Genomic DNA, 14,159 nt, shown 5'->3' with positions numbered 1-14,159 from the left:
TTCCCCTTGGAAAATGAAGCTCACTTTACTCTGAAGTTGTTGATTTATCTTTGTAAGATGTATCCCTGTCTTGTTACCACACTGCACACTCCTCATGGCCAAATTGAAGCGTTTCATTACAATATATCCTCATTTAGCTATTCTCCAAGAAAGACACAACATAAGAACTGGTAATAAGCAATCTAACAGTACTGCAGAGACTTCTGAGGATAACATGAGCCATAGAGGAAAGATGGCAGGCTTGCCCCAAACAAATGGAAACAACTGAGCAGGGAAAACAAGGACAAGGGTGGTTTGTGATAATTGCATCTGGCTTTCAACTGATATTTTGGGCTGAAAAGGAGCTAGTATAGCTGCTAGAAGAGATGCAGGCCAATGGCGAAAGCAGACGGGTTGAAGGCTATATATAATCAAAGCTCCTTACTGAGAGGTTGTCAAACAAGGGCCTCTAACTAAGGACCATTCTATTGATACTGAGGTAAATACAGCCAACCCTCTAGGGTTCCCCAGATACAGGCTGAAAACAACAGAAGATCTGTGAAATACAAATAAGACAGTTTGATGAGAAAGTTGCACGTGCTGTAATTTCCTACTCTACTCTTAGAAGTACAACTGTCCTGTCTTTTATTGCATCTTACCATCCTAAGTAATGTGGTATTTGAAACGAAAATCTCTTTCGTTGTAATACAGGAAAGACCTCAGAACACTTGGCAGGCTTCTGCTGAAGGCTGCAAGTCTTTGACCACAAGAGAGAAGATATATTTAGGTCTATTTGTGCCTATTTCACAGACCTTTGATTGGGGGGGATGAATATGATTAGAAATAGCCCAGCTGCAGAGTGATATTGCGTAGCCAGATGAGGCTCAGCTGTCTGAAACGCAAGGACCACAATGTGACTTGGAAGGCATGCAGAATGAGATCAGTAAATGCGAAATTAATGTTTCATATGGAATACTCTTCAACGAGAAGGATGAGAATGGAACTGTAGGTATGCTAATGGTCCTTGAAAAATTAACTTAAATACATACAAGTACAAGTATATTTGCAAGCTAACTTCTGTGTTTCAACTGTTGCTAGAACTTTGGTTTATGTCTAATTTAACTTCCTTTAAATTATTTTCCCCTTCAACGGCAGACGATGTTAATATTCCAAGTACATAGAAAAATATTTTGTAAATTATTCACACACTATCTAATGTTCTTAAAAGATTGTGGTGCATTACAAAATGATTCTCATTCTTCCTAGTGCCTTTTTGTCTTGTTATGTCTGAGCTAAATATCAAAGTAGGTGACAAATTACTGTTTTTTCTTTATTATTTATTTATTTATTTATTTATTATTTAGAGTTTTTATAACCCGGTCTTCTCGACCTCCAGAGAGGGACTCAGACCAGCTAACAACAAAGGATTCAATACAGTAAGATTAAAAAAATTATGCAATTTTATTTTATTGATTGATTTTAATGCAAATTATCTACATCACAAAAAAATAATTAAAAAGAACAAGGAAAATGAAATAATTAAGTTTTTTTGTTCCAATAATTATAGATTAACAGAGTTGGAAAGGGCCTCAAAGGTTATTGAGTCCAAATGTCGGCTCAATACAGGGTCTCCAGTTAAACAATTCTCAGAAGGTCGCTGTTCCGACTCTTTAGAAAGACATCCAAAGAAGGAAACCCAACCACCTCTCTATCCTTGTTAAGTAATTGCTTCCACTGCCAAACTGTTCTTACTGGCAAGAAGTTCCTCAGTTAAAATCTGTGTTGCTGCAACTTCAAACCATTGCACCCTGGGGCAGCGGAGAACAGGCCTGCCCCCTTCTCTCTTGTGACAGCTTTTGAAATACTTAAAGCATGCAGTCATGCCACCACCGAGTCTTCACCAAGTTGAACATGTCGAGCTCCTTCAACCTTTCCTTATATGTTTTGTTCTCCACCTCTCTTATGATCCTTACTACCCCCTCTGAACTCAGCAATGCCACTGGGGGGATTTCAGACCACACTGGGTGACATCACCAGAGAGGGTAATACCAACATTATTGCCCCAAAATCTTTATGCAATATTTCGCAGAAATATATTAAAAACAGATAAGAATATTTTTCTTCTCTGGATCAAAGTTTCTCCGGTTATCTTACTCCGTGTGTAAAGAAGAGAAGGTATTTTGCCACTTTCCTATTCATCCCCTACCCCATACCTCATAACAGAAGAAAATCTACCCAACCAAGAAAGCAATCAGCAATTTCCTTCTTAGCAGATAAGTAATATTCCCCAGCCTGGTGTGTACTTATACATCAAAATGATAGCCACAAATGGTACCCCACAATTGATGGTACCCCATTTAAAAAGAAGAAAAGCATTAGCAAGTGAGTGAGTGCCGAACCATTTTGTCTGAAATAACCAGCATTGCAGTTCTGTCCAAACAACATGCCAAGGTCAATGAAAGGAACAGAAAAAAAGAGAATGCTATTAGACACACTGCAGAGGGTCTGGAGAAACACATCAACAGCCACCTTCCCTCAGGATTTTGTTTATTTTTTCCCTTGTAACAGGCTAGTGCAACCAGAGGCACTGACTGCTTAATACAACCAACCACCACAGGTCTTTGGAATTGTGCCCATCTGTCTGATCTACTGCTAGCACTATTCAGTTACCAAGATAGCTGATGATGCATTTAGCAGATGGACTATGACTGCTACAGCCTAAGGCAAGAAATGCCTAGAAAGAACCAGAAAACAAAGGAAGATGAACAGAAAGAAAACAGGTCTTTTTACATTTTGACACCAACAGAAAGGAACTTAAGATAATTTATTCTAACTGCTTACCCTTCTGCAGAATCAGCTATGAATCCACACATCACATCAAAGCACCAAGTAGAAAACAGAGCAAGTGGCCTAAGAACAGAGAGCAGCAGGAGAGAGCAAAGTATTCCTTTGCCCTCCAAATACTGCTGGACTACAGCACCCCTACATTTGCTGTAACTCTGTAAGAATCAGAGAATTAAATATCTCCCAACTCTTCCATAGTCCAAAAGAAAAAAATTACATGAAGTAAGCTTAGAAATTCATAAAACCATTCTGCAACAGAATGAGCATATAAAATATGAGCAAAAATAGAAGACCGTATCAATGATATCACCCCAATACTATACGGAAAACTGTTTTGGTTTATCTGAACAATATCAGAGTGGTACACAAAACACAAGTAGTGTATTCTCCATTTGATGGATTGGAACTAGAGAACACTTACCCTTGGAAGTTTGTATCAACAAGAAGCCGGACCAGAATTCCTGTCACAGCCACGAGGATTGGATAGTGGTCAACGCTCTCCAGTCCTGAAGGGGGAAAAACAGTGATTCAGAGTCATAAAGCACTGGTCTTCTTAACCTGAAATGACTGGGTTTAGGAACTGAGGGGGCACAAGTTCACCATGCTCTCCTCCCACACTTCTTTGAGACCCAAAAGAGGCCTTTTCCTGAATAGGAAGGTGCACTTCCCTGGACCTTAAAGAACTGGGGGTGGAGTGGGAGGAGAGAGACTATGGCAGAATTGCACCCCCATGCAAAAATCTGGAACAGTGCTCTAGCTTTCAGTCCTATCATCCACTAGGAGATATTTCTTCCATTTGTCCATACATCCACAGGCTGGCATCCTATTAATGGCTTACATGGTGTAAGCGAAAGTTACGTGTGCATACGTGCCATTTTGGGTGGGGTTCAAAGGGCCACTCTCTTGCCTTTGTACCCTGTCCAAAAACCTCCCGCTGCTCTGAGCTGTCAAACCCCAGGAGGAGGCCTACTGCTATCTGTTACCGATGGAGAGGAGGTGGGGTGGAGAATTATAGAGTCATAGAATAAAAGAGTTGGAAGAGACCACATGGGCCATTTAGTCCAACCCCCTGCCATGCAGGAAAAGCACAATCAAAGCACCCCTGACAGATACCCATCCTGACTGTTTAAAAGCCTCCAAATAAGGAGCTTCCACCATACCCCAAGGCAGAGTGTTCAACTGCTGAACAGCTGTTCTTCCTAATGTTCAGGTGGAATCAGAGGAGATTTGGACTGAAGGTCTGGTTGAACTGAGCTATGGAGGAAGGAAAAGGTGTGTGCATGCCATTTGAGAATGCATCCTTATTTATCACCCATTCTCCCAAGCTGAGACCACCCATGTCTCTATAATCTGATTTATCTCTTTCTTTCCTTCCTTCTCCATTGGTAAAAAACATAGCAGGCATCTCTCTCAAGGCATAACAGGTCCCCACATCATGGGAGGATGTGGAATTGAAGAGTGGGATTTTGATCCCAGTTTCCCCAGGACAAAAAGAAAAGGATTCAAAGATAGACTGAAAAGAAATGTTTTTAGGTAAGTGTTAAAACAACCCATGTTTTCAAACATGGACAGAACACATCTTATGTAAGCTGGTCACCCCACATGTCGATATGTCCTATATCTCAACATGGTAGAGTTGCCCATGCGCAAACATGATAACCTCAAATGTTCAATGGATTTAGGAGGACACATTTTTACAAATTTAAAATAATTGATTAATCCTTCTTTCAGTGTAATATCGTCTTAAAACATAGCCTGCTCTAAAATGTTCTTGCCATCACACCAGATGTGTTATATAGGTGTCTAACATATTATAGAAAGATTAGTTAATCTCAAAAAGTGGATATTTTGAGCCTCTTCCTACTCACAACTGCTATTTTCAAAGAGACAGGCTGAACTATGTCCCACAGGAAAGAAAGCAATGAGTCAATGACTTAGTAATGCTGTTTACTTCCCATTAAGGACCAGCATGTCACAGAACTATAGTAGCACAACGTTTGATGCACAAGATATGCTAGAGCAATTATTTGATAATGTTCCATAAAGAAGGTCTTTTCTGTTTCAGAAACAAGAGTGGATGAACTGAGAAGTTATGCTATCTTCTCTTTGTTATGAGACACCAAATAAGCAACTAAAATGAATAGCAGAACTATAAGATAAATGGAATCTGCTCAGCATTTTTCCTTTTGACTCCTGCTTATTCACTGGTATGTCCCTCTCTCAGCTTTTATCATATATAGCTTACTTCATATTTAATAAGCTCTGTATGAGAAGACATATATTGGCCTTAGGTAGGCCAGGAACATGGCCATCATTTAAGGACTACTCCTTGGGCAGTGCTTAGAGACCCCATATTCCACAGCCAGACCCGTAGCGAGGGGGGGGGGGTTAGGGGTTCAACCCCCCCCCTCGCTACGGGTCTGGCTGTGGAATATGGGGTCTCTAAGCACTGCCCAAGGAGTAGTCCTTAAAAGATGGCCATGTTCCTGGCCCCGAAATGTTTCAGATTTTTTTTAAAAAAACCTGGTTTACTCATGAATTTTAACTGGTTAACCAAATCCCCATGCTAAGTCTATGAAACGCAAAAAATCAAGAGTCCCTCCGGAACTGAAGGCACTATATCAAGCAAATATTAGCAATTTATTCACACTGTCATTACTTGCAGCAATAACCGATGTAGTTGTTCTGGTACAGCTGTACCAGGAGCTCCAACTTTATTTGCTTTGTATTAAATGTTTGCTTGCAGTCCTAGGTTTCAGGGACTCTGCAGATAGGTGGCTTCTTTGGTTGCAGTCATAGGGCAAGTCACCTGTCCATCATTGTTAAGTTTTGGTCCCGCCCCTTGCTCAGGGCAATTGGGAAGGGAAGGGAGCCATTTTTAGTTAGGCTCAGCAAGGTAAGCTTATGTATAGGATGTGTGCAAGCTTCCCCTGTACAAAAGCTTCAACCCTTAAGACCTTCCGGGGAAGAAAAGTCTAAGAGTCTCCAAAGAATTTCCAGGAAAACAGCCCTAAAGACCAAAGAACTCCAGCTGGAGAACATCTACTGCTGGTAGGTCCACTTGGCGTTCGAGACGCAGTTCGACCCAGTAGCGGAGCCCACATCAGTAAGGGTTAGATTACAGTCAGCCTGGGAGAAGTTAAAACGGGGATTTTCCTTTAAAGAAGTTATTGAAGACAGTTGCCTGTCCTTCGTGAGCAAGATTAGGAATTCACCAGTTGCCCAAAAGCTTGGAATCATTTGCTTAACTTTACTGAAGACAAGAGAAGTTTCTGTTTGATTGTTCATTAATAAAAGACTTTGTTGTACTTCTCAAGTCATCTAAAGAGTGTTTGTGGTGGAAACCTCTGTGAACTTCTCTTTAGGCCCCCTGGCTTCCCGCTGGGCAAAGGTTGCACATCCTGTTCTAAAGACAATTATTTACAGGCCCAGCGTGCAACAGAACAGTAGTGAAGCAACCAAGTGGGGGGGGGAGGGGAGACGTTGAATGCTCTCATTAAGGAGGCCAGACTTGGTGGAGATGGTTGACAAGGGCGGAGCTGCAGGCTATTGAAGGCTGCTCTGCCCTCTGCTGTGATCTTTGCTTCAGCGTAAGCTAAGAGGCAGGTTTCAACCCCCCCCCCCCCGAAAATTTCAACCCCTCCCGAATTTTTTTTCTGGCTACGGCCTTGTCCACAGCTATAAGCATTATAAATTTTCATATTTATCCGAAGGAAAAAATGCACAAGGTGTTCTTTCAGGACTAGATGTACTTGTTCATTCAGATACACACCCTCCTGAATTGCAGTTGAGAATAACACCAGGGACTATGTGAAACGCATTGACAGCACAATGCAGTTCAACTGGAAGGAAAAGACTGTGTCCCCAGACATTCCCTACCCTTTTTTAAAGGGACTACTCATGGTAGAAGTACCTGTGCAAATACCAGAAATGTCCAGGACCACCAGAAACATTCCTGTGTGGTTTTAGGAGAGCAGGGAGGAGCATGTCCCAGAAATTATGGGAGGATTAAGAACATAGGATGTTACTAAGGAGGCTGTGCAGGTCCTGAACTGGTGCTTGGCAGCTGTGTCAGTCTGGATGAGGGCAAACAACTTGAAACTGAATCCAGCCAAGACAGAGGACTCCTGGTCAGTCGTAAGGCTGAACAGGGCATAGGGTTACAGCCTGTGTTGGACAGGGTTACACTTCCCCTGAAGACAGAGGTTTGCAGCTTGGGAGTGATCCTGGATTCATTGCTGAGCCTGGAACCCCAGATCTCGGCGGTGGCCGGGAGAGCTTTTGAACAATTAAAACTTGTGCGCCAGCTGCGCCTGTACCTTGGGAAGTCTGACTTGGCCATGGTGGTCCATGCTCTTGTTACATCCCAAATAAACTACTGCAATGCACTCTATTTGGGTCTGCCTTTGAAGACTGCTCAGAAGCTTCAACTAGTCCAACGGTCGGCAGCCAGGTTGCTCACCCTCACCGGAGCATTGTACAGGGAGCACACAACCCCTCTGTTACGCCAGCTCCACTGGCTGCCGGTCTGCTTCCGAGCACAATTTAAAGTGCTGACTTTAACCTTTAAAGCCCTAAACGGTTCTGGCCCAGTCTACCTGTCCGAACATATCTCCTGTTACAAACCATCAAGAAATTTAAGATGTTCAACCAGTGAATGACAGCAAGTGAAAGAAGACTTAAGCAACTCGTGATAATGAATTGACCCAGACTTGGATTTTGGATTCTGATTTTAATAGGCGAGTTTTAATCTATTGTTTTAATTATTGTTTTAATATTTTAATGTATTATTGAATGTTTTAGTGCTTCTGTGAGGCCGCCCTGAGAAAGGCAGGGTATAAATACAGGAAATAAATAAATAAATAAATACATTATGCCAACCTATTCAGGCTGGAAAGTGCACATATAGCTATTTAGGATTAGAAAAAGCCCTTTCAAATCATTTGCTATCAAATCTTTCTAACTTCAGACACCAGGGACATTATGGGCAGAAAGGATGTGTTTTCTTAATGACGTAGAGTCCTTTCCCAAAAGGGGGCACAAAGACAGAGGAGAGGACAGCTCACCTGGCAGGCGAAGATTGACCACTCTATCAAACAGGTTCCGCTCAGCTGTCACACGATTTAGCACCTGATTTAATAGCTGCAAGGGAAGGAGGTGAGATGAAAGCATCTTTAAAGTAAAAGTGATCACCATATTGTGATGATACCCTCATTAGACTAACCAAAAAGGCACACTACAGAGCTTCCTGCTCTACCAATCTGAAGAACAAGACTTAAACAAGCCAATCCTACAACCTTCTAAGCACTTTTCTGAAATCTGTTTGTAACAGCATGTACAATATTGAGCACAGCACTGTAATACGCTGTACTGGAATGCAACACAGGACACGAAGAAGCACTTTGAGGATTGCTTCTTCCTGTACGTGGTGGTACTTTCCAACCTTGAGCCCCAAAATAGAACAAGAAGCTTTTTAAAGAACCTACTGATGAGCAAGCGGTGAAGCAGTGGCTAAAAGCACCATAATGCAGCCTGTGAGAAAATGACAGAAAAACCAAGCCCTCAACAGTAACAAGCAAAAAGCAATGATCAGATTGCATCAGTACAGGCTACGGCCCCCTCCAATGGAAATGTTTTTACTCGAATCTAACCCTCACCTTTTTTGGCTAAATCACCTTGCCAAAATTAGGGCAAGCACTAGATTCGTGTAATATGGTAATCTTAGTGCTGAACCAAAGCAAAAGGTGAAGTGGCTTCAGGAGCACCTGGAGCTCCTATTTGAGGGATGTCATCGCTAATTTAATGTCCAGGGCTCAATGCTATGTAATCCTGGGATTTGTAGTTTAGTGAAGCACCAGCATTCTTTGGCAGATAAGCCCCAAGGCCTTGTAAAACCACAGTCCCCATGATCCATAGCATCAAACCAAGGCAGTCAAAGTGGATTCATTCCACAGCACAGATGCAGCCCAAAGTTTTCTTTTCTATTGTTGAAAGGTTTGTTTTTAATGAAGTGATTGTAAGAAGGCAGCAACTGTAATCGCCATATTACAAAGAGTTCACCTTTTGCTGCTGTGCATTGCATTAGTCAGCAAATACCTTTTTGGTTTCAGGGTTTTGAAAACTGAGATGTGCATTAGATTCAATGATACATTAGACCCGAATAAATACAGTAGATTGGAAATAATATTGGAATAAATACAGCAGCTCTCTATTACTCCAGAGGTGGCCACTGACAACACCCAGGAGGGCCGTTTTAAAAAATGTTAGTTGCAGTCACAGAAATTTCAGGGGAGAAAAGGCCATAGAAACATTTTGTGGAAAGTGATATTTGGTTTAAAGGAACTAATAAAATGAAGAAATAGCCAGGAGTGAGCTCACTGTCCCAAATGGTATCTGATACTTCATTAAAAACATAGCAAATGTCTGAAAACATTTGACAGATGGGTGAGTGAGGCCTGTTTTGAGAATGAATTCATAACAAACTCATAAAAAAAGGTTGAGAACTATGTGGGAGGAGTGTTAACCTGTTTTGGAATGCTACACAGCAAATTGTTGTTTGAGTAGATCGCTTTCATACTCAAGACCCCAAAACACACAAGTTGTTGGGTCAATTTAACTACACACAGCGGCTAACAGTTATTTGGCCAGGCGACAAAACTATGCACATTTTCAGTCATCTCATGCAAGTGCTAAAAATGCCTTGGCAAGCACATCCAAATTCACATGCATGCCTAATAGTCTGGGGGCCAGTTCTGGCCCCAGGGATCAATTGTTGGCTGCACTAGGCCAGTAAATTCTCAAATAATTAAAAAGTATCTGGCGCTCACTTCTGCAGCACATATTTATTTATTTACAGTATTTATATGCCGTTTTTCTCACCCCTGGGGGGACTCAAAGCAGTTTACAAAAAATAAATTGGCAAAATTCAATGTATTAAATTCATAAATCAAATCATAAATCAAACAGCATATAATTAAGCATAAATTCAATAGGACAATACAAAGAAAAAATGAGGAAGTATCCTAAAGTCTATCTAATTTCTTTTGATTTCACAGGATTTCTGAAGTTTTTCAGGGACCTGTAGCCCATTTAAACTGGTAGCCCTTGAGGTTTCAAGGTGGGAAGAGGAGACCCTTTCAGATTGAAAAAATGAAAGAAAAAAAGGGGTCTTTAATGATGCATTCTGGCTTTGAGAATTTAAGGAAGTAACAGGAAGCATTATGACATCTAATATAAAAAGCAAAGTTTGGGACTCAAAGGAGGTGATTATTATGACTAACATTACAGGGGTGTTATCCTTCACGTTTCATTAAACTGGTAAAAATATTTTATCTGAAGTTTTCTTCCAGAGAAATTAAGGTTTGCCATGGGAAAAATAGCATTGAAGAGGTCTTATCTTGCTGCACATATATTAAAACTGCTACAGAATGAAGCACAGATAAAGGAATGGAGAACAAACCTAATGTTCTGTATAAATCAATCCACAAACTTGCTACTGACCAACTCCAAAACTCTTTAGAACAGCATTTCTCAACCTGTACGTTAGGACCCCTGGGAGCGGGGTCGCAAGGGGGATTCAGAGGGATCGCCAAAGACCATCAGAAAATACATAGGAACTCCTCTGACAGAGAAGCCTGGGGATCTCTCTGCTTGTCCTTCTTTTCCAGACAACAAACCCTCCCACCAAAAACCCTCCTCCTATTGCAATTGGCCAGCTTCTCAGTTGGACTTTCAGCCAAGGGGATGGCTATTTCTGAGACCAAGCGGAGTGGGGAGAGCAAGCATGCTTGGCATACGGCAACATGGTGCGAGGGAGAGAACGCAAGGCTGGAGGGAGGCTAATCCCTTCAAGGAAGGGGGGAAGTGCCCGTGTGACGTGGGACTGAGTGTGGCCCAGCACCATCAGAAGGAGGAGCAGCAACAGAAGCAGCTTAGGTAATTTGAAACACTATTTATTAGAAAAAGTCAGTATTTTGTTTTTATAAATGCTCCCACTAAAAAAGGTGTGAGTGAACTACAATTCCCAAAATTGTGGGTCAATCCTCCCCAAATCCCATCAGTATTCACAGTTGTCCATGTTGGATTTGTGTGCCAAGTTTGGCCCAGATCAATCATTGTTTGATTTCACAGTGCTCTCTGGATGTAGGTGATCTAAAACTCCAAAACTCAAGGTCAAGGCCCACCAAACCCTTCCAGTATTTTCTGTTGGTCATGGGAGTTCTGTGTGTTAAGTTTGGTTAAACTCCATTGTTGTTGGAGTTCAGAATGCTCTTTGATTGTAGGTGAACTATAAATCCCAGCAACTACAACTCCCAAATGACAAAATCAATCCCCCCCAACCCCACCAATATTCAAATTTTGGCATATCAGATATTTGTGCCAAATTTGGTCCAGTGAATGAAAATACATCTTGCATAGCAGATATTTATATTACAATTCATAACAGTAGCAAAATTACAATTATGAAGTAGCAACTAAAATAATTTTATGGTTGGGGGTCACCACAACATGAGGAACTATATTAAGAGGTTGCAGCATTAGGAAGGGTGAGAACAACTGCTTTAGAAGAATATAGCTCAGGCAGTGCAAATCTGGGCAAATGGCAACATTCCCATCCTCAGCTAGGAAATCTTTATCTCTATTGTACGTCCAACAAAATTTCTTCATGAAGAAAAGTGAATACCTGTGCAAGTCTCCTGAGTAATAGCTCTGATGAGGGGCGATTCCAGTCCAGGAAGATCTCAGGAGCCAGAGTGACAGTCATTTCCAAGACCCTGAGCAGACTCACTGAGAGATCAAAGCATGTTGCACATACTTTCAGTTGGCGACTGTCCACAAAGTTTCTTTCCAGGCGCTCAGCAGCTTGTTGGATCTAACCAGATAAAACACAACATAAGAATCAGTGAAAAGCAGTTCCCATTCTCTTCACATTCCTCATAAGCACCTTCCAGAGCTTAGATCTAATTACAAACAACTAGTTCCTACTTCCAATAAAGAAGGGAAGGTGACAATTATTATTTATTAATTATTTAAAACATTTATATTCTGACCTTCTCACTCCAAAAAGGACTCAGGGTGGAGCACAGCATATATACGGCAAACATTTGATGCCGGCACAATAATTCATTATATGAATACATAAACATTAAAAACATTTGTCTCAATATTAAAATACACTGTTTAAAACCATCTTGATCATCTGCATCTAATCTAATTGGCCTGGTAAGGTTTCCTATCGCTGCTTTATTGCACTGCCTCAAAAGCTTGGTCCCACAGCCAAGTTTTTACCATCCTTCTGAGAGACAGGAGGGAGGGGCCCGATCTGATCTCGCCAGGAAAGGAGTTCCATAGCTGGGGGGGAATCACTACATTACTTTACAAATATAAATTAATGAGTAACTTCTTTCCTTTTGTGGTGTAGCTGTAATTTTCTCTCTACGCTCCAATGAGATTCTATGATCAACTTCCACAAGAAACTTTGCGAAAAGTCCTGCCAGAAGTTATCCATAGAATTTGCACTGGAAACTCAGACAGAACATTTCTCTAGGCATTTTCTCAGCCTCCAGAATAATTCTATTGTATGCTTTGGCCATTTCAGTTAAGAAAAACAAAGTTCCAGATTTCACAAAAATTGTGAAAGCATAAGGAAGGAATCCCTCTTGTAACACACAGGCCTACTACACAACCATAACTAATCAGTTAAGAATAATTTTCCATGCTGTGGTCTCTCCCTCCTTTTCTCAGATCTTGCCCAAAATGTCTGACTCCCCTAGAACTTGTGCTGCAATCTTTTATCGATATCTAGCATGGGAAGACTTTATTTATCCAATGATAAATAAGGAGTGTGGTGGAGGCTCCTTCTTTGGAAGCTTTTAAACAGAGGCTGGATGGCCATCTGTCAGGGGTGATTTGAATGCAATATTCCTGCTTCTTGGCAGGGGGTTGGACTGGATGGCCCATGAGGTCTCTTCCAACTCTTTGATTCTATGATTCTATGATATGTCATCAGACAAATTTATTCTAGACCCAAACTCTTACCTCCTGAATCATGCCAATAAATTCTGAGAAGGCCCAATTCAGTTGATTAAGGACACTATTAAGGAAACTGGGTGCCATTTCACGGTCACTTCGCAGCAAGTCTGCCATGTGTCGTTGTAGCAGAGTGGATGGACAAGGCTCTGGAATGAAACAGCAGCAGGTTCTAAAAAGACACCCCATGAGCAGAAGGTCCTGGAAAGTCAAAGCTTCAGCCCTGCCTGTTTTGCTGCATTTGCATGGAAAGATAAACATTTTAACACCTTTTGTCCCCCACTGACCCTTTCAGTACATGCAGCACCATTTTGCCTTGTAAAACCACAAGAAAATGTTTGAGCCTCTTCCCATGGAGGTCCTCTTTACAATAAACAGAGATGGCAGGTGCCCTCTCCAAGGCCAGTTCTCACATGGCCTATTCCAAGCCTGTCCCATCTTCAGGGCCTGAAGCACTTTGCCATAATGCCGTCCTGAATTAGCTGGGATGTAGTCATGCACATTTGCTGTCTCCATGAAAATAAGAAGTTATACCCTACAGCCCGGCTCCAGCCAAGCTTCCCTCCCTCTCATCTCTACAAGGCCTCAGGTCAACTCAGAATTAATCTTTCCCGAAAACAGCATCACAACAGCTCCTCAGCAGGGCATCAGTGCCGAGGGAGCAGATCCACACTCCTCTCTGCCAGTACAACATGTGTTCACACTTGTCAGCCTAGCTCCAATTGGAAAAGACGGTGAGTGAGAAATCTAGAGGACAGGGAAGGAGGAAAAATTAAGCCGGATGCCTTTTCCAGGCAGCTCATAGATCCTAAGATCAAGCCTTGAGCCAGTATCCCCCTTTAAGCTGAATTGTATTAGTGAGGTGACATTATCCCACAGGAAATCTGAATGCTCTCATCAAGCAATTCCCCTCAGCAGAGTATGAAGGAGGAACATTCATTTCTCCACTTCCTTTACTGCTTCTCAGTGGAAGCAGACTGACACGAGGGCTCTTGGAGATGCCAGTATGAAAACATATTCAAAATAAAACTATAATTCAATTGTAGATGCCACTAATATTACAGAAGCCCCAGCGCTAATAGCAATAGGAAATAAATCAATAAATAAAGTCAATGATACCCCGCCTAAGGACTGTTTTTCATATTGCTTTTCCCTCCTCCAAGTGATTAGAAGGATTGGTCACACATCTGCATCTGAATTTGTTGAAGATCAAATGAAATGGAGGAACCCACTGAACTGAGCCAGGTTGTCTCAAATTCACCAGCTAAGCCCTGTGCTGAAAACATAAACTGCTACTGGGCAAATAT

General features: G+C 41.7%; 1 protein-coding gene across 1 annotated transcript in view; it reads right to left on the bottom strand.

Moving 5' to 3' along the window:
- The window catches only part of RNF123 (ring finger protein 123), a 124,949-nt gene that overhangs the window by 38,892 nt on the left and 71,898 nt on the right, over window positions 1–14,159 (bottom strand). Inside the window, exons 32-35 of the mRNA XM_067463638.1 lie at window positions 12,862–13,001; window positions 11,507–11,695; window positions 7,890–7,965; window positions 3,245–3,329 (exon numbers count right to left, since the gene is read on the bottom strand). Of these exons, the coding sequence (XP_067319739.1) occupies window positions 3,245–3,329; window positions 7,890–7,965; window positions 11,507–11,695; window positions 12,862–13,001 (490 nt within the window). The remainder of the gene's footprint in view (window positions 1–3,244; window positions 3,330–7,889; window positions 7,966–11,506; window positions 11,696–12,861; window positions 13,002–14,159) is intronic.

This window comes from Anolis sagrei, chromosome 2 (genome assembly GCF_037176765.1).
Source record: "Anolis sagrei isolate rAnoSag1 chromosome 2, rAnoSag1.mat, whole genome shotgun sequence".
Classification (NCBI taxonomy): domain Eukaryota; kingdom Metazoa; phylum Chordata; class Lepidosauria; order Squamata; family Dactyloidae; genus Anolis; species Anolis sagrei.
Note: the sequence above shows the minus strand (reverse complement) of the source record. Positions and strands in the feature narration are given on the sequence as shown.